Consider the following 26,707-nt stretch of genomic DNA (forward strand, 5'->3'; position numbering starts at 1 on the left):
GGCGGCTGCGGCGGTGGCGCGTGCGCGTCCGGGATCGGGCGGTGAGTGCGGAGGGAGAGGGCGCTCGGTCCCCTGTCGCTGAGAGCGCAGAGGGTGGGGGCCTCCACGGCGCTTGGGCTGGGAACAGGGGCAGAACTCTCTAGAATCCTCAGGGGAGGAGGTGTAGGGGACCTTGCGGGCCACTAAACTGCGGGGCACCCACGGGGGCGACACAGAGAGATCGTAGGGACCCAAGAGGTGAGCGGGCCGGGGGCGTCCGCGGCTGGGCTGTGCCGGCCTCCAGGAGGCGGGGCCTGGCTGCACAGGACCCCACACCCCTTCCCGAGCCCCCGATTCTGCGGCTCTGTCGGGAGAATGGGCCCAGCGGCCTTGGGAAAGGGCTCCCCCTGCTGGTGACGGGTGACCCGCGCGAGGGGCTCTGGCGGTGGGCGGAGGGGGCGCTGCAGCCCCACCCCCACGCCCTGATCCGGATCCTGCGAGTCCCAGGGCCCGACCGGGACCTCGGAAGCCCGGTACCAGTAGCCCGGGAGTTTCAGGTGGGGGTTCTTCCTCCACTCCCACCCACCACGGAGAGGGTCTTGCTGGGTGGAGGGGACAGAAGGAGGGGCGAGAGGCGGGCGGTGGAGAGTCGGAAAGCCAGCGCTGTTTGTCGCACTGTCTTCCGCCCCTCCCCCGGTTGGCCCTAAGTCCCAAACACCCCTTCTCGGTGGGAGGCGGGATCTAGGCCCATTGCCCCTGGGGTGGATTCAAGCCCCGCCTTCAGGTAGGGGCAGCGGGGATGCAGGTCAGGCAGGTGGGGGGGGGCATGGTGACACCCGGAGGGGACAGGGAGGTTATTGCTTACCACACCGGTGGCGCCACCGGCTCCCCAAACCAGAGGCTGCTGTGAACCCGAGGGGGAATGAGAGCCCCTCACCCCGGCCGGCCGGGCAGCTTCGTGGTCTGACCGACGCATGACTTTCAAAAATTAAGTCTCTTTTTTAGTAAAAGTACGTTTCCTTTTCTAAACAGTTTTAAAGAAGTATGGTCGGGTGGATGAATAGTTGTTAAATTTCATCTACTCTTAAGAGGTTGACACCCCAGGGGCCTGATGGGGCCCGGCTAGAGTCCTGCCCCCTGCCCCTTGGTTCCCTACACCAGCCTCCCACCTTAGTGGTCCACAAGTCCCCACCGCTTCCGTTCTTGCCTGGACCCCCACCGTGGAGTTACTCTGCTGAGATGGTCTCACTGCCCACTTCAGCCTCCCCCCACATCTGCCAGAAAACCAGCAGGGTGCAGACGGATCTGCCTTTCTCTCTTCTCATACTGTGGGGGGCAGTATGAGGCAGTGGGGAAGAGTGCTGTCCCCAGCCCCCAGCAGCAGTGGCCTTTCCTGTCTCTCTGCGGGCCTGACTTGGCTCAGCCACCTACCTCTATGCTTGTCACTATTTAGGGTCCTAGCCGACAGAAGGGACCTCTGAGACCATTTGAAACAACTGAGTCCCAGAGAAGGGGACTTTTCCCCAGACACCACCCTGGGGAAAGTGCACACGCATGGCTTTGGATGGGGTGCCTGAAGCCTTGGGACTCACCTGCTCTCTGGACCCCAAGCTCTTTCTCTATACTCCCCCACCAAGTCTCCATTGATTCTGAGCTGGGGTTCCTCACCTGGCGGCCCCAACTCCAGTGGCCTGGGGACTACCCCAGTGCACCACCCCTGGTCTCATCCAGACTCGGACTGTCCTGGGGTCTCCGGGGGCTGTGCGCACTCAAATCCCAGACCCGCCAGAGCCCAGCATGGGAATGAGCCGCCCCCAAACACAAGCCCCCTCTGGGAACATGTGTACCCCTTAACAGCACCTGCTGGCGGCCAGGAATTGTCCCCTAGCCCCCTGATGGAATCTACAGCCACTCTGGAGAGATGGTGCCCATTTGGCAGATGAGAAAACTGAGGCTCTGAAGGTCCAGGTCAGGTAGCAGGGGTGAGGCTCTGCCTGGCAGCGAGCTTTGTCAACACCCCATGTATCGAATAGTGTAGATGAGGGGGCTGCAGGGCATTAGCCCAGAGACTCACCTATACCCCACTTTCCTCAAGTGACCCCTGCTTCCAGCCTGGGTGTTAGTCCCCGAGGTGTGGCAATGGGGAGAGGACAGCAGCATCTGCTCATGGTAGAGGGCTGCCCAGGGCTCAGGGAGTCACTGCTTGGTGCTACAGGCTCCCCTGAGCAAGAGAAGGCCAAGCCCTGGAGAGATGACCACGCGGGGCTCCCGGGAGCTAATCCTAGTGTGGCTGCTGGTGCTAGCTGCTGCGGGCAGCACGGACCATGCCTACCGGCCTGGGTGAGCTGGACCTTCCCCAACAACCCCCCCCCCCCAACTAAAGGAAGGTGGGCATTGTCCTCTGGCTCTAGCGGGCACCAGGGTGAGGGTGTAGTCCCTCCCTGACGGTCCTGTTCCCTTGGGTGGGGCTAGAAGGGCCCTAGGTCCGGGGTTCCCTCACTGACCCCCAGGTGTCTCACAGACGAAGGGTGTGTGCAGTCAGGGCTCCGGGGGCTGCAGTGGTCTTCGAGTCCTTTGTGCAACGAGTTTACCAGCCCTTCCTGACCACCTGTGATGGGCACCGAGCCTGCAGCACCTACCGGTGAGTGCTCTCCCCCACCAGACAGCCCCCCTCTCCAGCCTGGCTGTGGAAACCACTCACGTGACCCTTAGTCAACAGCCGGACTGCCCCCAGAGGGTGTCCGGAGCAGACTGCCTTGTGGATCTCTTTCTGAGCTGAGGGTGGGCGTAAAGCATTCACAATACCACCAGAGGTCCCTAACCTCGCCCTAGGGCCTGCACCATTCCAGAGGACTCTGAAAGGGCCTTACATGCCCCTGCCCCATGATGGGGCTGATTCGGAAGGAGCCCCAAAGGACCTCCAGTTATGGGGTGCAGGACATCTTGGTCTACGAGTTATTTGCTCGAGTGAGCTTTGCCCCCTCACCTCCTCCCATCTTCCTGGCCCTGTCCTTGGGGCCCAGCCATCAGCCTTCTCTTGGTAGCCCGCTGCACCAGCTTATGGGACATGCATGCACCCCATTCTGAACCATGGGATTTTGACTTCGAGACATTATTTTTCCTTTGAGACACCCCTGTGAGACACTGACAGTCTGTGACTGGACCCAGACCCAGCACAGCAGGCCAGGAGCAGAGGGTGGGACAGTCCCAGAAACATTCAGGACCATGCCCCCCGCATGCGCGCCAGGCTTGGTGAAGGGCAGCCCAATGCCAACCTTAGAGGCTTCCCTGGGAGCATGGACCCCACCCAAAATGAAATGCCTGTGGCTTCAGGGCAGGAGCTGAAAGAGGGATGAGGCAGGGTGGGGAACTGAACTGTGAGGCTCTGCCCTGCCCTGCCCTGCTGGGGGCCTTGGTGAGTCCCTGCTCGGTGTAGTAAGCCCCACTGGATGGTACATGCAGGCCCGGGTCCCCCGAGCTGCACCCTAGGGAGACAGCTCTGGGTGAAAGTATTGTGCTGAGGATCTAGATGGCACTCACAGAGATCCCTTCCCTCTACGCTCTCCCCCCTACCCAGCACCATCTACAAAACCGCCTACCGCCGCAACCCTGGGCAGGCCCCGGCCAGACCACGCTACGCCTGTTGTCCTGGCTGGAAGACGACCAGCAGGCTCCCCATGACCTGTGGGGCAGGTGAGGGCCCGATCGTGGACCCTGAAGCCCAGCAACCCTCTGAACCTGAGACCCAGGGCGCCTGGGCCCAACACCCTTATGAACCTGAGACCCAGCGCCCCTGGGCCCAACACCTCTGAGGCCCTGGACCCCTGGACCTAACACCCATCTAACCCCTAATACCCAGTAGTAACCCTTTAGCTCTGAGACCCAGGACCCGGGGACCCCCTGGACCCGAGTCTTGACAGCCCAGTTATTAAATGGTCCCTTCTCTAGACCTGCTGCAAAGCACCTCCTCGCCGAACAACGTCCCCTTCCTTAGCCGATGCCCCCATGGGTGACAGCCCCTTCACCCAACAGCAGTGTGCCAGCCACCTTGTCAGAACGGAGGAAGCTGCGTCCAGCCAGGCCGGTGCCACTGCCCTGCTGGGTGGCAAGGGAATACCTGCCAGACAGGTACCACAGGCACAGCCCTGCCCGCCCCAGAACAGTGACCACGTGGTGGGGGCAGAGAAGGGGGGGTGGCTGGTCATGTGGATGGCTGCTATAGAGGAATCCTTGGGGGTGACTAAGTACGGGCAGCCCCTCCTGACCCCATTCCTGACCTTGCAGATGTGGACGAGTGTGGCTCTGGACGGGGGAGCTGTCCCCAGCACTGTGTTAACACTGTGGGCAGCTACCAGTGCCGTTGTCCTGAGGGGCACCAGTCATCTGCCGACGGGACACTCTGCCTGCCCATGGGAGGGCCCCCCACTGCGCCCCCCAGTCCTGGGCCAGGTGAACGCCCTGCTCAGCCCTCCTCTTGCTGGCCAGGGGAATGGGCAGGTGGGTGGGGGCAACTGCCCAGTCAACAGTTGGGATGCCAGGCCTGCCTTGAGTTGAAAGGACCCATCTGGAACATTCCGGGCATTCCTCCAGGGTGGGAGGTGGGGCAGGAAGGGCACTTTGCTGGCACTGTGGGGAGGGTGGCCAGGGTCTTGGCTCAGTCAAGTGGAAGAAGACTCTGCCTGGGTCCCCTTGGTCCTCCTGCCCGGCCGCCAGGAGACAAGACCCGCAGCCCCTGCTGACGACGGGACATTATTACTTTTGGTACGCGCTGTGACACGTCAAACTCGTACCGTGAGTAATAATGCGCTGTCGGCGGCCCAGCTCTGGACGGCATCCACTGCCTCACGCCGATGGACGCCAAACGCAGGCCGGGTGGGGTAGACCAGACCGCCCTCATTAGTTAACCAAGTCCCTGATCAGGGCTCATGCCTCCCCCATGCCTGGAGCATTGGCCCAGTAGCCTTGGAGCTGGCAGGGGAGGTGTGGCCTGGGCGGGGGCTCCAGCCTCACTGACCCTGCAACCACATCCCCTCCAGGAGTGGACAGTCAGGTGGACCAGGAAGTGCTGAGCTTGCGGTCCAGGGTGGCTATGCTGGAGCAGGTGAGACTCAGGTCAGGCGGTGCCCATGTCGGTGCTCTGGCTCCAGTCGGGGTGGCCCTGCTTCCGAGGTGGTGTGGGTGCTGGGCTGAGCCTGCTGCTCCCAGACCCCGGCAGTCTCCTGCTTGGTCAGGCCAGGGACACTGTGAATCCAGGCCCTCTTGTGGAAGTCCAGGGCTCTGCAGCCAAGAGCTGGGTCTGACAGGTAGGGGGTGAGGTGAGCAGGTGGTGTCCAGTGCGGAAGCCCTTGAGGGCCAGTGTGCGGCTTGCCCCCCACAGCCGGGCCCTCCACTTCCCTGCAGAAGCTGCAGTTGGTGCTGGCTCCCCTACACAGCCTGGCTTCCAGGGCCCTACAGCTTGGCCTCCCAGATCCCGGCAGCCTCCTGGCCCATTCGTTCCGGCAGCTTGAACGCATCGATTCCCTGAGTGAGCAAATCTCTTTCTTGGAGGAGCAGCTGGGGGCCTGTAAGTATCTCGTCCGTCACACTGAGACCCAAGTCTGGGCCTCAGATGGGGGTCAGGGCTGGGGATCTATTGAGGGGCCAGGAGTCCCTAGTCACTCTGACCTCAGTGTCTTCCCCCCAGGCTCCTGTAAGAAGGAACTGTGACTCTCAGGCCCCCTGGCAACCGAGAGAGCCTGTGGGACTCATCTCCTTAACCCTAGTCGGGACTGCACCTCACCTGCCCGGCCACCGACACTGAGCAAGCTGCCACCAATCCATGCCTGGCTGGTGGGCCCACAGGGCAGCGGTGGCCAGGACCGGGCATAGACCCCCATGTATGTGTGTGAACCCAGCCAACCCAGCCCAGGCCAGCCCTGTAACCCACTGTCCCCCACAGCTGTGGGAAGGTACGAGGGCTCCCTATCCTATGAGTTTTGTCAAATAAAAATGAAACTTGAGGTGCTGCTGTACCCATGGGGGACAGTCGGAGGCAGATGAGGCCTGGGAAGAGGAGCGGATACTGGAGACTTGGGATGGTGTCCACCCGGCCACCCCTCAGATACCAAGGGGTGCCTACTGTTGTCTGGGAGCGGTTGGGCTACTCTAACGCGACCAGCCCCACAGAGGGTTTGTTAAGTGTCATCGAGTCCGTCCTGACTCATAGGGACCCTGTATAGGGTTTCTGAGGAGCAGCTGGTGGATTTGAACTGCCGACCTTGTAATTCACATAGCAGTGCTGATCCCACAGCGCCATACCAGGAGTCCAACCTGAAACCAAAACCCACTGAGCTAATTCCAAACTCACAGTGCCCCTATACAGGCTTTCTGACCACCTTATCCTTCTCCTACTGAGTGGCTGGTGGGTTTGAACCACTGACCTTTCAGTTAGCAGTCCAATGCCTAACCTACTGCACCACCAGGCATCCTTACTGAGGCATCAAAAACCCACCCTCCAGACGAGGGAGGGAGGAAATGCTGGTGGGCCCCAATGCAGGTCAGCTGGACTGAGGAAGGTGGGAGTTGGAGTCCAGCTGTCCATGGGGATCTGGGCTCCTCCGGGGTCATGGCTCCCCAACCCCAAATGAGCCGGGACAGCAATTTCTATAGATGACTCTGGCCCCACCCCCAACGACAGGCCAAGGGGCCCCAGGCGACTAGCCATGCACACCCACCACCCTGACCTTCACTGAAAACCTATGTATTACACAATACTTGGGGGTGATGGGGACTCCCACAGCATGCTCCCTTTCCAAGTGACCACAGTTCACCAGGTATTTCCACGAGTGGTTTATAAAAAACAACAGCCAAGTACAGTAGCCACTCTGTAGGCCCTCCTCCGGGCTAGGGGACGGATCGGCAGACCCCGCTTTTTGTGTCTTGCAGACCTGATGCAGGCCGAAGCCTGGGCCCCTGGCCTCCAGGCCCCTGCCTGGAGCCCTGCTGGTCCCAAGGCTTGAGGCACAGTGGCTGAGTCTGTCAGCCCCCGGATACTCACCCCCGAGAACACGTGCTTTCTTCCCTGGGGCGAGCTCAGCCCAGTGTCCCTTCAAGGGAAGCAACAGGAGGGGTTGCCCTGTTCCCGGGTCTCAATAACAGCCAGGAACGAGGGAAAAGACACAGTACTATTTGGCTGCCTGGGGGTCCCCTGCCCATCTCTGGCCAGCACCCACCATCCTGCTCTCCTGCAGCCCAGGGCCTTAACTACTGGGCGGGCTGGACTCTTGCTCTTCCGCTGGCCCCATTCTCCTGAGGCATCTTGGACACACGGAAGAAAGTAGTCCTCATGTTCCCGTAACAGGTGTCCATAAGATTGGGCACGTCGGCCACGGTGAGGCCAGTGGTGGGGACAGCATCCAGCACCTCCACCTTAATGGTTCCTGTGAGGGGCAGAGGCAGCTGAAGCCCTCCTCCAAAACCCACCGCTCCACCTCCCTGAGGAAGTCCCCCCAGTGTCTGACTTGTTCTGATGAAGGTGTCATTTACTATACTGCGAGTGCGCGTGGCACAGTGGGTTCGGACATTGGTATCCCACCTACCCCCAAAAAGTCCCCTTCATCCCTTCCTGGTGACTCCCACCCCTCCATCAGACTTCTGTCCTCCACAGTGGTCTCAGGTGTGGAGGAGACAGAACTTACTGCCCTTCAACTCTTAACCCTCCCTTCTCACCTGGGGGCTGGGTTAGGGTACCCCACCTAGAACCTGGTGCTTGGAAGGGAGGGACAGAGACTCCAAGGTCAGCGGTCAATGGTGCCAAGAGAGCTGGAGATTCCTTCTGTTGCCTTAAGTCACACAGGCTGCCCTGCCTCCACCACCCTTACTTGGAGAGTCAGCTGTGGCCATATGCAATAGGAATACACCCTCTAGCATGATCTATGTTAATCTAGGACCACCACCATTGCCACTTTGGAGCCTCAGTTTCCTCATTGAAAATGGGACCAATGTCATCGGCTTTGCAGGGCTATTGGAAGAGTTAATGAGAAGGGGAGGCTCTCCCCTTGCTGGGACTCTCCACCCATCCACTCATTCATCCATCCATCTACTCAATACCCACATACCTATCCATCCATCCACCCAACCACCCATCCATCCATCCACCCATCCACACATCTACCCATCCATCTACTCAATACCCACATACCTATCCATCCATCCACCCAACCACCCATCTACACATCTACCCATCCATCCACTCATCTATCTTCTCATCCATCCACACACCCATCCATCCATCCATCCATCCCCACACCTATGCATCCGTTCAACCATTCATCTCCATTCATGTCCCCACTCATCCATACATCCACCACCCAGCCATCTGCCTTCTCATCCATTTACCCATTTATCCATCCACCTACCCTTTCATTGATCTATCTACTTACCCATCTAACCATCCACCCATTCACCCAGTAGGCAGTGCGTGACAGAACTCTGGCCCACAGTGACCACTAGAAGTGGAAGTTACCAGCATGTGCACAGATGGTTACCTGAGGTGAAGAGCTTTGTGTCAGGATTGTAGAAGGAGGAGAAGGAGGAATACACCACAGGGATGATGGGCACCTGAGGGCAGAAAGACAGGAGCCTGGCAGAGCAACCCCAGCCCTCCCTGATGCCCAAGGAAGGTCTCCTGGGGGAGCTGTGTTGGGAGCCCTGTAGTGCAGGACAGGTACACAGAGCCCTTGGAGGGATCCAGGTGTGGAGCTTATCCTGCACACTTCTGCTCAGTACTGCCACCTCTAGGAAGCTTTCCACCCTTCACCTGTGCTTGCTCATGGGGTCTGTTCCCCCTCAGGGTGGAAGGCAGGTCTGACTCAGCTAAAGGAGGTTACTTAGACTCCCCATCAGTTAGCAATTACACAGTTGGCATCCCAGTCCAGTGCCCATGACCCCATCTGGGAATGGGACCTCATCAGTGCCACTCCCTTCTGAGCTGTAAATGGAACCGGTCAGACACCCAAAGAAGCAAGCGCAGGGTGGGGAAGGACAGACCCCCGGGAACTGAGGGACTCTCAGAGGAACAAGACACCTTCCCCAAGAGCTGGTGCCTTGAATTTGGACTTCTAGCCTCCTGGAATTGGAGAGAACGGACTTCTGTTTGTTAGACCACCCCCTCGTGGCCTCTCCATTCCCCCCGCCCACATCTTCACCACAACACATGGACAGCTCTAGCCCAGGGAGTCAAGTCCAACAATGACTCCAATGTTCAATGTCGCAGGGTAATCATTAACCCAAAGTGCAGGTCAGGGAACCTGTCCCCCGGTATCAGCAAGACAGGGTTAGACAGAGGCAGATAAAGACAGGCAGGTTCTGGGGTGGGGGCAGACCGGGTGATAAGGCTGAGTATCAGCCCTACCGCTCTCCTCCCAACAACCCAGTCTCCCCATTCCTGCCCACACTGGGGAAAGTGGCGTTAGTCCCAGGCATGTGTTCCCTCACCCCTCCCACACCCAGGGGGCTTCATCTTCCCTTACAAAGGGTCAGGCACCAGGGGGCGCAAGAGCCCGCCCCTCAGGCAGGAGAAAAGCAGAGACCATGTGAGCTTCCATCCGGCCTCTCAGGGGCAGGGGCAGGGGCAGATCCTGGTCAGGATGGGAGCCCCCCCCCACTGCCCCTCTACTTGGAGAAACCCTCATCTCAGAGGTGGGACAGGGCACCCTTTGCCCCAGAAGGAATCACCCCATTTTAGGTCCACAGAACAACCTCCCTGGGCACTACCGCCCACTCCAGGACCACCTGGGTCAAAGTAAGGCCAGCAGCTCCCTCTGACGAAGCCCCACACCACAGTGGTCCACCTCAGCCATGGCTACTGGGAGACTGGCCACTTAGCTGACCAGCACTGAAGCATGGGGGAGAGAGCAAGGGAGGCAGCCTCCCACATCTACAGCCTGTTGCCCCTGATGGGGCACGTGAGTTCTGGTTCAGAGTGGGTGAGGGGTCCAGGGGTTGGTAGGCCTTGTCACCTGCTCTGGACAGGGGACACTGAATGCCAGCAGCCACCTTCAGTGCTTAAACCAACAGGTCACTTCCCGCTCCTGTCCCCAGGAGGGCACACCCCGTACCTGGGCCTGGATAGCCAGGTAGAAGGCACCTTTCTTGAAGGGCAACAGGTCTCCATTTGTGTTACGGGTGCCCTCGGGGTAGATCCACACTTTGAGCTGCAGGGGACAGGGAGTAGTTTCAGTCACCCCACTGAGGTCATGGGTGTCCCCGCCCCCAAGCTTCTCGAACAAGCCCCCTCCACTACCAGGAGCACGGATCCCACGCCTCTGTGTGTGTCCCGTTGAGTAGGGTCCTGGGGGACCCTGTGCACATGTGCCCCCCGAGCACTCACGTTCTCCCTGACCATGCGTTCGCCCACTTCAGCCATCACGGTCACTGCAGTGCTGGAGCGCTGCCGGTTGATGAAGAAGACACCCCCGAGATACATGACGAGGCCCACGGGGCCCATGAAGAGCAGCTCCTGTTTGGCAATCTGCACACAGCGTCCCGGGAGGATTTCCATGAGCCCTGTTGGGTGGGAGCCAAGAAAAGGGGCTCAGAGCCCTGGACTGCCCCTCCCCAAAGCCCGGTCTGATCTGTACCTGCCCACTATCTGCCTGAACAAGTTAGTCAACCTCTCCAAGGAGCCTCCATTCACGGTAGCAGCAGGCAGGTTCCGGGCAGGGAGGGCAGCTCCTTCTACCACTTGTCTCCGCTTCTAGCCCAGCCTCCCCCATCCCTGCCCACATTGGGGAAAGGGACACTAACCCCTGCAATACCCAGCTCCAGGCTGGCCCATTCTGAGGCTGGAGGAGGGCCAAGGCCTCTTGCCCAGTGTCAGCTCCCTGGTCACAGGCCCCACCTCTACCCTGAAGTAGCGCCACGCCCCTTGTGGACCCCTGCAGCCCTGCCCACCCATCATGTCCAGGATGCTCTGGTGGTTGGAGATGATGACACACGGCTGGTCCACCTTCAGCTTCTCGAGGCCCTGGACCTCAAAGCGTAGGCCGTAGAAGTACTTGAAGGAGCGTACAAACCAGCTGATGATCCTGCAGGGGGGAGAGGTAGCAGTGAGCACCGCCCTCCAGGGGCCTGGGGATGGGGTGTTCAAGTGCAGAAGGAGGTCTAAGATGCATAGCAGGAACCCTACACATAACACCTCACATGGCAGAACCAGCCTCAGACTGCTTATGGGTTGAACTGTGACCTCTAAAATATCTGTCCACATCCAACCCTAGACACAGAGTCTTCGCATATGTAGACAAGTTAAGATGAAGCCACACTGGGTCAGGAAGGACTCTCCATCAAAGAAGACAAGGATGCAGAGGGAGGGGCCATGTGAAGACAGAGGCAGAGATGGGGGCAATACTGCCACCACCAAGGACATCCAGGAATGCGGAAGAGACAGGAGCTGAGGAGACAGGGGCTCCCCAAGAGCCCTGCAACACCCTGATTTCTGACTCCGGCCTCCCAAACTGAGAGTAAATCTACTCCAGCTGTCTGGTACCCCAGCCCCAGGTGGGGCACATTGTCTCAGCTTTGTCCCAGCAGCTGCAGTCCCTCATCCACTTGTGGGTGTTGAGTCAGCCCACCTGCCCCTCCTGGAGCCTTCAGGCCTGGTCCACAGACCTGCCTGGTCTCCCCCAGAGAACAAGGGTGGGAGAACCCCAAGAGCGGAGCTTCCCAAAGGGGCAGGAAAAGGTCTGTCCCTCACTGCCCTACACCCTCACTCTCTCAGTTCCCCCAACACTCCAGGCACGCTGAGCAGCCAAGTCTGAGACCCAGAGGGGGACACAGGGCAGAGGGGTAGAGGGAGGGTCCTGGTGGGCGAAGTGGCTGAGAGCCCAGAGCTGAGCTGTCGTCTGTGGGGAGAGCAGTCCTGCACCCCTGCCAGGGGCCAGGGACCCCCTCACACCCTAGGAGCAGACAAGCAATGGGGAGTGGCTCCCGCAAGGCAGTACAAGTCAGGGGGATCACAGCCCCAAGGTGTGTGTTTACTGCTTTTCCCCTGGGCTGTAGAGGTAGGGGGTACACTGCCACTCTCCCTTCACTGGTCCCTCTCTCCTGCCAGATGACAGCCCTGAGAGGAAAGGATGTCTACCCCTCCAAACAGCTGAGGAGAGGTCCCAGAGCAAGCTCAAAATAGTCAAAACTGGGCTGGACTCAAAGTTGCTCTTTGCGAGCTGCGCCCCACAGAACTGCAACTCAGGATGGAAAGGACAACTCTCATTACCCACTCTTGCAGAGGGGGAAACTGAGACTTGGGGTTGCCCATCTTCCCTAGATCTAGAAGCCGGGGGCCACTTCCTCAGATGTCCCAGCCTCAGTCAGCTTGGGCCACTCACTGGAGGACTCACTGGCTCTGGGGCTGTTGTGAGGATTGAAGGAGACAGGAAAAGCCATAAGCAGACAATACTCACATATGTGCACAGGCACGTAAGCACACAACACAAACATGCACATGACTATACATGCATGCTCATACACATGTATGCCCTTGCACACACACATGCATTCACATGTGCACAGGCATTACAAGCATGCACACACAGGATCGCACATGTGCATAGGAATGTATGCACACACATGTTCACACCTGCACAGGACTATGTGAACATACACACACATGCTCACACACATGTACTGTAGCACACATGTTTGCATGCGTGTACAGGTGTGTGCACACATACATGCCTGCACATAGGCAAGGCACATAAACACATGCACACATACACAGGTATGGTCATACACACAAGGCAAGTACACAATTCAACGTCCACACACACATGGTCACATGCACATGGTATGTACACACACACACACTCACAGATGACCAGGCATGTACGCTCATGCGCTCACACACATACCTACATGCTCACACATGCAAGGCATGAATACATGTGCACACATACGCACACACATTGCAGATGTGCTCACACATACACGTTGTCCATGTGGACACACACATAGGCACCTAGACACGTGTGTGCACATACAAATGCAAATGTCCAGTGAGCAAGAAAAAAAAATCAATCCCAGTAACCATCAATCCTGATGAGGCACTGAAGGCTAAACGGCTAACCACAAAGTCGGTGGTTCAAACCCACCAGCAGCTCCTCAGAAACCTTATACAGGGTCGCTATGAGTCAGAACCAACTTGATGGCAATTAACAACAATCAGGCAGGAAAGGAAGGTGAAACTTTCTGTTCCCATAAAGACTGACATCCTCGGAAACCCTATACAGGCTCGCTATGAGGCAGAACCGAATCCACGGCTAGCAAGCTGAGGAGTCTCTAGGTGGCACAGAAAATTAAGTGCTTGACCTACTAGCCAAACAGTTGGTGGTTCAAACCCATGCAGAGGAGCCTAGGAAGACAGGCCTGCAGATCTGCTTTTGAAAGGTGGCAGCCTTGAGATCTCCGTGGAGTTCTTCTCTGCACCCAGGGGTGGCCAGTCAGAATCAATGCTCTCAGAGAGGTGCAAAGCTAAACAAAGTCAGCTTCTTCGTCCTTTGATCGACATAGACTGAAGTCTGAGGAGGCTAGAGCTGCTGGCGGGAGCAGGGCTATGATGCCACATGCCTGGGCCCCAGAGGGCAGAGTGGCAGCTCAGAAGAAGCCTGGACCCTTGGGTTTCAGTCGTCACTCCCTGGAGTTTACCTGGACCAGGTAGTCCAGAGACCTACACTGTGAGTCCAGGAGCCGCTTCAATGTCCCCTCCCCATGAGGGAACAGAGACACAAATAGGACCCACGTCACAACCCTGAGCAAAGCAGACTAGAACAGAGATGGCAGCTAATATTTTGCTTACTGTGAAGGGTGTACTTTTAAAAAATAATTACAAACTCATTTACATTCCCGCACATATCTGCATGAGGGAGTGTCCCCTACCCCTGAAATGGGCTGGAGTTCTCCCCATCCTCATACCTCACAATCTCCACCACCTTCTTCCTCTTTACAGCTTCTTCCTTTCTCTTGGTGGCTGTATGGATTTAATCATACCCCCAAATATGTGTTGAAAGTCCTCACTTCTGTGCTTACGGTGATAATTTCATGTAGGAATGGGCAGGCTCTGTGGTGTTGCAGACAGGATTCGTGTAGGCTGCCTCTCTTTTGAGGAATCAAGAGGTTAACCAAGGAGGAAGTAGGGGTTAACAGATGCCTAGCCACATGAAGTTCTCCAAGGAACCAGGACACAGAAGCTGTAGAGACAAGGAACTTCCTCCTCACAAACACCATGGTAAACTGAGAAAAGATTGAAGTTGTCAAGGATTTCAGTTTACTTGGGTCCACAGTCAGTGCTCATAGAAGCAGCAGTCACCACAAATCAGATGCTTACATCAGGCAAATCTGCTTCATACGACGTCTTTAAGGAGTTGATGAGCAAAAATGTCATTTCGAGGATTATGGTGTGCCTGACCCAAGCCATGGTATTTTCAATGGTCTCATATGCAGGCGAAAGTTCGACAATGAGTACGGAAGACCAGAGAGAAATCAATCACTGCATTTGAAATACGGCAAAGTGTATTCTTACAGAAGTAGAAATTCTTAGTTATTTATCGTCGTCGCTGTAACAGGCACCACAAACAAGTAGGTGGCGACTTGAACTAACAGAAATGTCTTTCCACGTGATTTTTGGAGGCTTTGGCTGTTGCTGGGTGCTGTGGATTTGGTTCCGACTCATAACCACCCTGTCCACCACAGAATGAAGCACTTCCCAGTCCTGTGCCACCTCATACTTATTTATGTATGACATAAACATACTTACGTTTGAGCCCATTGCAGCTGCCACTGTGTCAATCCACCTCATTGTGGGGCGGGGGGGAGGGGGGTGTCTGCCTCTTTTTGTTGACCCTAGTGGCACTATGGGTTAATGCGCCAGACTGCAAGCCGTTTGAACTGCAAGGTTGGCGGTTCAGGCTCACCAGCTGCTCCTTGGAAACCCTATACATGGTGTATGGGTTGGAATTGACTCAACGGCACCTCACAACAACAACATGCCATATATGATGTCCTGGCGTGGCGCTGTGGATAATGCACTGGACTCCAAGGTCAGCAGTTCAATTCACCATCTACTCCTCAGAAACACTATACAGGGTCGCTATGAGTCAGAACTGATTCAATGGCGCTAACAGCAATATGCCAAGCATGTCCTTTTCCAGGGACTTGTCTCCTTATTACATGTCCAAAGTAGATGAGGTGACATGTCATCAGCCTGACTTCTAAGGAACATTTTGACTAAACTTCTTTCAAGACAGATTTGCTTGTTTTTCTGACAGCCCGTGGTATAACTGAAATGTATCAATTATTCTCCAGTCTTCCTTATTCATTGTCCAGCTTTTGCATATAAAGTGACTGAAAATACCATGGCTTGGGTCAGGTACACCTTAGACCTCAAACTGGCATCTTTGCCTTTTTAACACGTTAAGGAGGTCTTGTGCATCAGATCTCCCCAATGCCATAGGTTGTTTGATTTCCTGACTGCTGGTTCTTGTGGGTCCAAGTGAACACAAGTCTTTGACAGCGTCAATCTTTCCTCCATTTAATGTGATGTTGCTTGTAAGATCCAGTTGTGAGGATTTTCGTCTTTTTACACTGAGGTATAATCCACACTGAAGACTGCAGTCTTTGATCTTTATCAGTAACTTCAAGTCCTCTTTACTTTCAACAAGCAAGGTGTGTCATCGGCATATCGCAGATTGTTAATAAGCCTTCCTCCAACCCAGATGCCTCGTTCTTCATGGTCGATTCCTAGAGTGTTTGCTCAGCGTACAGATTAAATAAGTACGGTGGTGAAAGGGTACAACCCTGAAATACACATTTATTTCCCCGATCTAAAGCACTCAGTTACCCACTTGACCTGTTTGAATGACTACCTCTTGTTCTATGTACAGGTTTCACATAAGCACAATGAAGTGTGCCGGAATTCTCACTTTTTGAAATGTTATCCATAATTCGTTAATAACACACAGGTAAATACCTTTCTGATGTTCTCTGCTTACCACAGATCCATCTGACATCAGCAACACCCTCTTCTGAATCCAGCTTGATTTTCTGGTGGTTCTGTGTTGATGTCTTGCTGGAATCATTTTTGAAGTTTTCTTCTGCAAAGCTAACTTGCATATGATATTACTGATACTGTTCAATAATGTCCGCATTCTGTTGGATCGCCTTTCACGAATGAACGCATGGGAGTCCCCAAAGCCTAGGGAGCAGTGGGCCTGAGAGGCCTCCATCCAGGATGCAGAGTGTGTGGCCTGAGCCCAGAGTCTGAAGGGCGTCCAGTCCAGATGGTCTCAGGGAACAAACAGTTTTCCAGTCTTGAGAGCTCAGATAAATTGTTCTGATGGGTTTGGGTCTTGCTTCGTACCGGTTTCTCCCATTTGTAATAGAAATATCTACCTTGTGCCAGTTCAACCCCTGTACTTTGGAAGCTGATAATCTGTACTCTTGCTTTGACAGGCTCGCAGATAAAGAGGAATTTTACTCAATTGTGGACTATGCCTGAATTCTCACCCACATTTAGATGAATCAGCCTATATGATTTTGGACTTGGAATTGATAAGGACTTTTGCATGAAGGTGCTTGGCGTGTTTCGGGGAAATGAATTGGGGGGAGCGGGAAAAGGGTGGATTGTTGCGGATTGCTGTTGTTAAGTGCCATCGAGTCAGTTCTGATTCATAGAGACCTTATATATAGTACTTCCAAGGAACAGCTGGTGGGTCTGAACCACCGACCTTGCAGTTAAGCAGTCCAGTGCTGATCTTGTGGCACCAAACCAGAACTACATCCTCCTTCAAAATACATGTTGCAAATCCTAAGCACCAAACCTCTAGTTTGGGGAAGTGGGTTGTTTCTGGTATGTTAACGAATCAAGATTAGTGTAGGATCTATCTCTATGACGAGTTCATCTCTTTTGAGATCTAAATAAGCAAGCAGCGTGAGAGAGAGATGGGATAAAACAAATGCCAAGATGCAAAAACATCCTCCAAAGAAGCAGGAAGCAGAAAGCAGAAGCTGAGAGGTAAGGACCGTCCTCCAGAGCCGAGAGAGAGGGTCAGCATTCTGAATTCGGACTGCTATCTCCTAAACTGGGAAGAATAACCAAGGCCCCCGGCCCTCCCTGCTATAACAGCAGTGGAGGACTACGGCAGCGGCCTGGGCAAGTTTCCTGGACTAGAAACAGACTGCACCCCGAGGCAGCCCCCCTACCACAGAAGTGAGTCCAGGCATCCCCTGGACAGACAGACAGACCCTCACAGGTGACAGGATTGGAGGAGACCAGACCAAGACTTCCAGGGCAGCGCTCTCTGCACATTTACAAATGACAAATTACAAATGACACTCAACTAAAGTGCCACCCTGTTGGCTAAGAAAACATGGGACATCCTGGGGGCTTGGGGAGGCGGAGGAATTGTCCTCAGGGTAAGAAATCATTATCTACAGTGGGAAGAAGTGTCTCCTCTCCTAACTTCCTGGATTTTCCAGTTTTTGAATACAAGCGGAAAGTCAGTCTTATCATTGAAAATATTTCCCCAGAGGAAGTGAGCAGGTCCCCCCGGTGTCTGGGGTCACTGGGCTGGCAACGCCATCCCGAAAGCTGGCATTTGAATACGCTCAATGCTATGTCAAGTACAGCACCCAGGGCTTGGTGGGGCACACGACAAGACTCTGAGGAGCTGAGAGGCTGACAAGGCCGCACAGCAAGGCAGCAGGGCTGGGCTGGGCTCTGACCCTTACCCCACTTCTGAGCCGGTGCACATGCTGGCCTCCCTATCTCAACTGTTCAGAATTACCAGATACAGTGTGGTAAAGCCCCCATCCAATGCCCAGAAGGCTGGGAAGTCGGGGCTGGCCTTTTCCCACAGCAAGCTCAAATCAGCCAGATTCTGCCCCCACTTCCCACTGAGGATGAGGCGGCTGCTTCATTCCTTCCCCTAAGGAAGTTAGGGCCCCCAGTGGGGTCAGAGGTCACTGATGCCTGTCTGGGGCTCCCCCAGGCAGTGGGCCCAGACCCAGTCTGGTCCTTTCCAAGTCCCCTGCAGAGGCAGTGGACTCCCAGAAGCTGTAGGAGTCCTCGCCCCAAGTAGTGGATCAGAACCACTGGCCCAGATGCCTCCAAGAACCCGCACTCAACCACAACTGCTCTGGCTTTTGAGCAAACAGACCCTGGCTCCTTTGTGCCAGCCTGGCGACCTTGGCCAAGGGGGTATGGAGGGAGCATGGGGACTTGGGGGTGCTCTTGGAGCACAGACAGTGGCTACGGTGACAAGAAAGACGTTCAATGCAGTGGGCTGCCCCTCCCCAACAAGCACCAGTTCCAAGTAGTGAGGAGGAAGGCCAAGGTCAGTGTCCAGGCGACGGCCCTGCTGCCCTCTCACCCTCCCAGCCACATGCTGACCCTTGTCCTGGGGCCTGGATCCCAGTGGGAGACCCAGGCAGCCGTGTGGGGCTAACGCTGGCCTGTCTTCAGTCGGACCACACGCACGGGAAGCCCTGCCAGGGGATGGAGGCCCTGACTGGAAGGCTGAGCACAGGCCACGGAGAGAGGTTCAGGGGACAAGGCCACAAGGCCACCTGACGGTGTAGAGAGGTTCCCACATGTGTCATTTGAGCTGAGGCCCGAAGAAGGGGCAGGAGGGTGCAGAGGGGGAGGGGTTCCCAGAATGCTAATGCCCGAGGTATTGAGAAAGGTGTTCTGGGGGGCTAGAGATCAGATCAGCAGGGAACCCCCTACCCGATCACTAATGAACCAGGCAGGCGGCTCTGGTCTCTCAGTGGAGGGCAGACTGGTCCCTAGCAGACCAGGGCGCTTTCCCTGCCCCTGTGAGCCCAGCGTGGGCAGCAATGTGGGCTGGGGATGGACCTTTTCCCACACAGCCATCTCCCTGGGGGCAGCAGCTCTAAGAGGCCACGGGTGCTCGGGGTCCAGGTCCTTAGCCACATGCACAGAACTGAGCCCATGCTTCCGGAACCAGACTCTTACTCCCCAGCCTCCTTTACAGTTAGGAGTTGCTATGACAACCAGGTGATGGCCTCCCGGACCCTGAGAATGGCGGAGGCACAGGACAGAAGAGTTAGGATGCTCTAGGGCCCCAAACTGGCCTCCTTGGATGCACACACACAAAACAACTCAGTTAAGCCAATGTTAGTAGAGTTTTCTGAACCCACAGCTAAGCAAAAATGCTAAGGCACACGCTCCACCTGCTCTCTGTCAATAGCTGTCAGACAAGGAAAAAGACCCATTACCCTCAGTCCTGCACACCAGGGAGGCCTCAGTGGGCACCTCTGACTGGGGCACCCTCAGTCTAGCCAAGGCCACTCCAAGCAGCCCTCGGCCTTTCTCTTCCCATCACTGTTTCCTGCACTCCCAGGGCAGCAGGCCCTTCAGGATCCTCCATGGAGGAGCTCCACCCCTGGCACTTGGCTGGGCATGGAACTAAGGAAAAGCATGGCTTCTGGAATCACTCCCTGAAACATCCTTGAGCAATCCCATCCTCCCTACCCCCTGCGGGCCTTAGATTCAAGTTGCTTCTCTCAACTTCGGTCTCTTCCTCTGTAAACTAGCACCCAGAAGAATCCCTATTCCCAAGGTGGCGGGGCATCTGGCATGGGAGATGGGAGGAGGGTGCTTCCCAGAAGGTCGAGCACCACTGGAGGGGAGGGGAGGAGGTTCAGGGTGTGTAGGGCTGGTGACAACCTGGCAAGTCAGGGACCACCTACCACTAAGCTCCTCTCCTCCCTCACCATCCGCCAACTCTCTCAGAGTGGCTGTGCAGAGACAAGCCCCTCCTGCGGATCTCTCTCCAGTCACATCCCTTGGGGGGCCTTGTCAGAGTGTCTTGGCAGCCCTCACATGACACTAAGGGACCTGAGGAGGCGAGAATCCCAGAGGAAGGGAGGTGCCTCCCAGGGACTCTGCCCACCAGCCAGCCCTCTTCCTCTCTGGGGGCCTGGTGCCCCAGCAAGAACAAAATACCTGCTGTTCCCAGTCTCCTGAAGTGTCCCCTTCAGAAATCTGCCCTGGGGAGGGGAGAGGAGGGTGGTCCGCAAGTCCCACTGAGCACCCCAAGAGCCCTCAGAGTCCCTGAAAGGGGCAGCCTTGTTAGTGGGAATCAAGACAAGGTTGGGGACCCAGGATCCTACCCCCAGGCTAGGTGGAGGCAGGTGATCCGGTGGCCAGGCCTGGGAGGCACTCCCCACACCCCGGCCCCCGTATCAGAAGGGCAGTCCTAGAAAGAGATCTAGGGCCCTCTGGGAACGCCAGTCGGGACTGGTCAGTACAGGAGCTGCTGGGATGAGGACTACAGGATGACACCAAACAGAGGGGTCAGCTTCAGGGAAGACCTACACAGGGCCCAGCCCTTTGCCAGCACCCCAGGGCCCCTGGGGGTCTCAGAAGCCTCTGCCCTTCCGGCTCCCAAGCTGCAGGCTTCCTGGGTTCTGAACTGAGTCTCCTGCTTTGAAAGCCCTGAGCAATGCTGGAATGGCACTAACACCCCTACACTGAGTGGACAAGGCGTACCCTTCACGGACATTCTCAGAACAGCCCCTCCCCCAGGACCCTCCCTCCAGCTCACCACCTACAGCAGCTTGGCAGACACAGTCATTCATCACGACCCCTGTTCACTAGAGGTAACATTATCCCTTCCACAAGGGGTGACTAGGTGCCCCTGAAGGCAGGGTCTGGGGACCAGGAAGTTTGGCCATCAGCTGGCCCCTGCAGGCTAGGGCAGAGATGGCAGAAAGACCCCAGGAAACCACACTGGGCTTGGAGGCCTCAGGGACCATGCTCTTCCACAGGCCAGACCACAAGACCATTGCAAAAGCTACAAGACAGGCTGTCCCAACGGGGCAGAGATGTAGCAACGGCCCTCAGGGGCAGGAACCTGGACAAAGAGCAGGAAGCAGAACGATCTCAAGCAGTCACCCACGGGGTCTCTAACCCAGAGCCTAACCCCACCGCCCAGACAGACTCAGAGCCAAGTTTCCCAGCTCTGGGGGGAAAGAGGGGAAGGGACACGGGAAAATCCTAGTCACAGCCTCTTACTTCCCAGTGCTTGGAAGCTGGACCCCTCACCGCAGCAGGAACTAGCTCCTCTAGCGGTCCCCCTCCTTCCTGAGACAAGCCAGGAAAGGGGCAGAGGGGGCTCTATCGGCAGGTGCATCCATCACCTGGCAAGCGAGCCGTGCTACGGGACCCCAATGCCCGGTGCGCCCCGACTTGGCGACGATCCAGACAGGTCTGCCCCGGGCGAACTCAGTTTAGTCTAGCCCTCCTTCTCTCAGAAGGACGCCGGGCACTCAGCGGCCAGTAGCCGGCACGCCCCTGGTGAGTAAAGGGACGCGGTGGCGACGCCAAGGCTGAGACCCATCTAAACTCCTGTGTCGGCCCCGGCCGGGCCTAGGGACAAGGGCGAGAGGTCATTGTGACGCGGGGCTCCCAAGGACCCTCCCCATCAGGGAGGCTCGGCGGGAGACAGGCGGCCGGGACAGGAAGAAAGAAAAGCAGAGAAGAAAGTTAGGGAAGCGGAAGCGGGTGGCGGCGGCCCCAAGTTCCCCCCCCCCCCCGCCTCCCAGCGCTCCGCCCCCCGCCCCCCCCCCCGCTCCCCCCGCCACAGTCCGGCCTCCCCCCAGCTCCCGCCCCCAGGGTCTCACCACCACGCCAGGGTCTCCCTGCGGCCCGGCGCCTTTTCGCCCCTGGGATCCCCGCCTAGCGCCCCACTCTCACCCCCAGATCTCCCCCCTTGCCCCGGGGCCCCCCGCGCGCCCTCACCTCATGTTCTCCACGGTGCGGCCGCCGTGGCGCAGCAGGCAGATCACCGCGGCCAGGGCGGAGGTGCCAAAGCAGAGCACGCAGTAGAGGGTGAACTTGGCGTAGAACTTGGCGGTGCTGTTTAGTTGTACCAACAGCAACAGCAGCAGCAGGGCCGCGCTCAGCCACGGCCAGAGCTCCATGCCCGCGGCGCGCCGGGCGAACGTGCCCTCGGCCGCCCCGGGCCCCGACAGCGCTGCTCCGGCGCCTCCCCGGCGGGAGGGCGGCGGACCTGTGGCTGGTGACGGCTTGGCTGCCCCCGCCCCGCCCGCCTGCCTCGCCCCTTATTGCGAGGGCGAGGGGCGGGGCAGCCCGGGGTGGAGATTGGAGCGTGCCCGCCAAGGAAGCGCCGAGGTGCGGCCGCCCCGCCCCGCCCCGCCCCGCCCCGCGACGCCCCGGGCCGCTCACCCCTCCGACGCTGAGCCACCGAGCCACCGGGCTAGGCTGTCAGGGTCCCCGCCCCGTGCCCTGGTCTCTTCGCGCCCCAGCCTTCGGACCCTTCCATCCTAGCCACCCGCCAGGCCATCGGGCAGCAGCGCCCGCCCACACTCCACACCGCCGCCACTGCCGCTGGGACTGGCCCGACCTCTGAGGTTGGACCCACAGCTCCCCAAGGGCGTAAAGGCAGCCCAAGGACGCGGCCGCCTGTGCCCGTCTGGTCACTACACAAAGGGGCCTTTTAACTGCTCAGCGACCAAAGGCCACCTGAACAAGCAGCTACCCCTCTGGGTACCCTGGGGCAGGCACTGGAAGACTGAAGAATGTGGGTCTCTTCTAGGTACCCCCAACTCTTAGGGTTTTCCCACAGAGGAACCTGGCTGTGCAGTCATACTGGATGTTTCTGGACAGCTGGGGGTGGGGGTGGGGTAACGTGTCTCTAGGTGCCAGAGTCACATTCCAGAATAAGTGTGTCACCAGGGATGGAACACTGGCTGCAGGTATCAGGTATTGTGCCCAGCTCAACTGACCGGCTACCTCTCACCACGTGGGTGCAGTGAGGCGCACTTGGACAAGGACTGTGGTCACTCTGGGAGGAGGGGACCCTGGGGCAGGTGGTCCAGGCCACCCCATGGGCTGGAGAGCCGACTGAGACTTTTAAAAGCTGTCTTTTCTGGATACGTCCATGTTCACATCTGTGCTGTTCTTCATGAAGTTCCCTCACGGCCCCTCTTTTATTCAATGCTGGAGTAGCCCGTTCCTAAAACATTGCTCTGACTGGCACTTCTGCCCCCCACCCCCAACTGCTCCAAGTTTTCCCTGACAAGAACTAAAGTGTGACTTTCAAGATGGATGGGGAAGTTGGCCCTCAGGGAGGGCAGTGTCTATACCAGGAGCCCTGAGTCCACCCTCAGCTTACGATGGCTCCTCGGAGAACGGAATCGGGCCATTGTGATGTACAGGATTTTCATGGGCTGTTTCTCAAACCAGATCAGTCTGGAAGCTCTGCTGAAATGTATTCAACATCTCAGCGACCCCTCAAACCCCCAATGATGGATGGGTGGTAGCTGCCCAGGAAGTGAATTGGCTGGGATTTGAACCCAAGTCTCTCTCCCCCATAAACACTGAGGATCTGCAGTCTATTACCAGATTGTTCAATGGATTCCCTGATACGTCTCTGCTAGCCAGAGCCCGCCAGTGTGCGTGCTGTAAATCCTAGCCTGTGGTTATGGTCTTGTTTCGGAGTTAGTTATCTTTTATGTTTATGAGGAAGAATTAGGGTGGAATGCATCCTGAGTTACTGCCCTACTAGAGGGTGTGACTTGAGTCTCCGCCCTCCACACCACTGTGCCACTTTGCACAGTAAGGAGAGTCCCCTTGGGGCATATGATTTGCATGTATCTAGCACATAGGAATGCTTACCAAAGTTCACCCCTTGTTCTGGTTCTTGCATCCTGGAACTTGAGCCAGCATCCCCTGATTGGACCTAATCAACTTTGTGAGCCATTTGGGTTCGTCAGTTCTTATAACCACAGGAGTCAGGAGAGGCCTCCAGACTGACTCCTGACCCATGGATTTGGGGCTGTAAGCCTCCATAACTGTGTGACCCGTGCCCTTGATGTTGCGTGAGTTCTGCCAGACTTGGTGGTGCTTTACAGAGCCCTGAGGCAGGAGGGACGGTACTTGAGGTCAGAGATCAAGTACACTGGCATGGTACAGCAGTTTGAAGAAGTTGGACGTTTGACACATCTTTAACCTCCACCTGGTAGGAACCAACTTTGTGTTGATCCTTATCACAGAAGTTAGTCCCTCAAGGAAAGTCTCACTTTCTATGAAAGTAGAATGGCTCCCACTTACCTTGGACCCTGAGGGCTATAGTCTGACTTGTTTGAAGCCTGCTGGCCACCTGTCTCTGTCCTTTTCAGTTCTCGGAGGTACTGTCTTCCTGTCCTGGGAGGCCCAGAAGGACTGCAGACCCCAAGATGGACTGGCTCCCTGGTCTAGCCATAGCCAGACCTGGGGAAGGTGTGTTGGTGGGTGCAGCCAGGGTACGGGAGACTCGTGGGTGGGGGAGTTGGCAGTGCTCTTCAGTTGCCTATTCCTGGAGCCTGCAGCCAGCACCTGTGGTTTCTCATGGGCCTTATGAGATTGATGGGACAGAGACTACTGCCCTCCATTGCCACCCCTTCACGGTGTGTGTGTGTATGTGTGTGTGTGTGACATGAACCTGGGAGGCATGACCTTGAGAGGAAGTGCCCATCTGACTTGGTCTGACTGACAGGTGACAGAAAGACAAAGTCCCAGGCTGCACCCTCACTGGAGGCAGCGTACCATTACCCTCTTTGCCCAGAAAGGAAACTGAGGCCAGAGAGAAGGACTGGCCCAAGGTCACCCAGGGCTGGGAGCTGGACTGGGCTACCTGGCTCTGCCTTTGTCTCTGCTCTATCTGCTACCAGAGCACCCCGGGGCTGTTCACCTGCACCCTTGTGGGCTTGTGACCCAGATTTCCTGGGTCAAGTAGGGAGGGGCGGTCAGGGGAGGTGATCCCTAGCTGACTCTGCGGGTGTGGAGGCCCAGTGTCCTTTAATCCCACTTGGCCCCAGCTTGTCACCATGGGCATGTGTGCTCAGACTTAGGGTGGTGTGTCTGGGAGGAGACAGGCCTGGAACAGACTCTGAGAACAATGCTTGGCATTCCCCAACACGCCTTCACGGAGCAAGTGAGGCTCAAGCGGCTACTGTTGTGTAAATAAACTCATTTATTACAGTAACTGTTTAAAAAATGGATGACCCCCACCTCACGGATGGGGGGCCGGGGTTCCCAGAGGTGAAAGCCACCTGATGAGAGAGCCTGGCACCCCTCACGGGAAGGCCACCTACCCTCCTGCTGGGTCACCACCCCAGCTCCAATGTCACCTCCTCCCCAGATTCCTAGGGAAGTATCAAAAAAAAAAAAAAAAGTCCACCTGCCCCCAACAAGAACTGAGGAGACAGAGCCGGGGCATCAGACCAAGGGTATAATTTGAAAACACAGAGATTCCGGTATTTTCATGGCATATTGGGGACATTGACAAAAACGCGTTTGTTTCGGAAAACACCGCTCCAGGAAACTCTCTGGACTGCAGGGCATGCTGGGAAGAGACTTATTCTGTGAATCATTGGTTCTCAGACTGGGACAACGTGGGGTCTGCTGACCTTCACCCCTAGAGCCCAGGAAAGGAAGGAGCCGTGTCCCTCAAGTCTTCACAAGGACCCTAGGAAGGGGTTAGGAGAAGGCTCAGTGGAGGGGCTTAGATCTGGGACTGAGTCCGGAGAGTCTTCCCATTGGAACCTTCCCACAGTGCTCGCTGGGACAATCCATCTGAGCAGGCACCAGGGCAATGTGGGCAGTTCAAACCCACCAGCCATTCCCATAAAGATTTACCCCTTTGGGAACCTTGAAGAGCAGGCCTGTTCTGTCCTATACGCTCACTATGAGTCCAAATCGACTCAACTGCAGTGGGCTTTAGGGCCGAAGGTACCTCAGCTGGACACAGAGGACACTCGGGCCTGGAAGCTGACTGACCACCCACCATCCAGCCTGGTCTCGTCCAGCCACCAATCTCTACGAGACCAGGTGGGGCCCTATTGTCTTTCTGTGTCTCTTGGGGTGGGCAGGACATGTGAAGGGGTGGGCCAGGGTCTCTGTGTCCACGAGGCAAAGATTAATCACGTGCTGGGCCATCTCTTCCTGGCCCCCAAGTGCCAGCTGCGAGGGGCCAGGGTGGAGGCCCTGGCTTCAGATTCTAAGGGACGCGAGGTACCTGAGCCTCAGTTTGCACATCTGTAGAATGGGGACACTCCCTCACCTGGCTGAGAGGAAGCTCGCTGGTGTGGATAGCTCACAGGCCAAATGGGAAACAGGGTCACTGCGCCCACTGACTCACTAAGCATCAAGCGGAGGTAGGTCCTCTCCAGGCAGGTGTGACCTCTCTCTCCCTTCACACCTGCCAAGAGGAAGATATCCAGGAAGGAAGCTGGGCGTGAGAACTCTCAAGCCATCCAACAAGGCCAGGGATAGGGATACCAGTGGAGGGGGGAGGACGATATCTCTTGAGGCCCTGCTCCTTGGGGGTGGGAAGGTGGGCAGCTCCGAGGAGGAAGGGAAGTGACCGAGATTCCCTGCCTTGTGATGCTTACCTAGCCCCTGGTGAACACCTAGCCATCCACCACCTGTAAATGAAGCAGTCTGTGAATCTTTCATGGGTTGCAGTTAAAGATAGATGAGGTGGGGCCCTTGGCCCAGTTCCCAGGGCTCAGTCGGGGGCAGCCCAGGTCTAGTGCCCCACTCCCCAGGGTATAGGGCAGGAGGCCACGTGGAGACGGGGACAGCAGGAAATAAAACTCCTTGATGCCTGTCCACACTCTGGGAGGGCAGTGTGTGTCCCCAAGGCTCCTGCTCTAAAGAGGAAGCCTGGGC

General features: G+C 56.9%; 2 protein-coding genes across 3 annotated transcripts in view; one reads left to right on the forward strand and one right to left on the reverse strand.

Annotated features, from left to right (window-relative positions):
• The window catches only part of EGFL7 (EGF-like-domain, multiple 7), a 7,774-nt gene extending 2,089 nt beyond the window's left edge, over positions 1-5,685 (forward strand). Inside the window, exons 3-11 of the mRNA XM_006863816.1 lie at positions 216-536; positions 2,195-2,319; positions 2,501-2,620; positions 3,557-3,672; positions 4,012-4,107; positions 4,264-4,428; positions 5,016-5,080; positions 5,380-5,542; positions 5,663-5,685. Of these exons, the coding sequence (XP_006863878.1) occupies positions 216-536; positions 2,195-2,319; positions 2,501-2,620; positions 3,557-3,672; positions 4,012-4,107; positions 4,264-4,428; positions 5,016-5,080; positions 5,380-5,542; positions 5,663-5,685 (1,194 nt within the window). The remainder of the gene's footprint in view (positions 1-215; positions 537-2,194; positions 2,320-2,500; positions 2,621-3,556; positions 3,673-4,011; positions 4,108-4,263; positions 4,429-5,015; positions 5,081-5,379; positions 5,543-5,662) is intronic.
• Positions 5,686-7,221: 1,536 nt separating this feature from the next.
• AGPAT2 (1-acylglycerol-3-phosphate O-acyltransferase 2) lies at positions 7,222-21,954 on the reverse strand. 2 transcript variants are annotated; one of them, XM_006863702.1, is made up of 6 exons: positions 21,773-21,954; positions 10,912-11,045; positions 10,349-10,524; positions 10,077-10,172; positions 8,505-8,577; positions 7,222-7,397 (listed from the first exon to the last, which is right to left on the reverse strand). In XM_006863702.1, the coding sequence occupies exons 1-6, from the start codon at positions 21,952-21,954 to the stop codon at positions 7,222-7,224; spliced, it is 837 nt and encodes a 278-aa protein (XP_006863764.1). The 2 variants fall into 2 exon arrangements, with proteins under 2 accessions (XP_006863764.1, XP_006863765.1); XM_006863703.1 differs by lacking the exon at positions 10,077-10,172.
• Positions 21,955-26,707: the final 4,753 nt, after the last annotated feature.

The sequence above is a fragment of the Chrysochloris asiatica genome, unplaced genomic scaffold, assembly GCF_000296735.1.
Source record: "Chrysochloris asiatica unplaced genomic scaffold, ChrAsi1.0 scaffold00056, whole genome shotgun sequence".
NCBI lineage: Eukaryota > Metazoa > Chordata > Mammalia > Afrosoricida > Chrysochloridae > Chrysochloris > Chrysochloris asiatica.

Excerpts from the sequence above, each read along its gene's own strand:
- AGPAT2 (XM_006863702.1), bottom strand. The coding sequence starts at position 21,954 with ATGGAGCTCTGGCCGTGGCTGAGCGCGGCCCTGCTGCTGCTGTTGCTG. Across the intron at positions 11,046-21,772 it reads CGCACCGTGGAGAACATGAG|GATCATCAGCTGGTTTGTAC; the intron begins GTGAGGGCGCGC and ends TCCCCCCTGCAG. Across the intron at positions 8,578-10,076 it reads ACCTGGCTATCCAGGCCCAG|GTGCCCATCATCCCTGTGGT; the intron begins GTACGGGGTGTG and ends TTCTGCCCTCAG.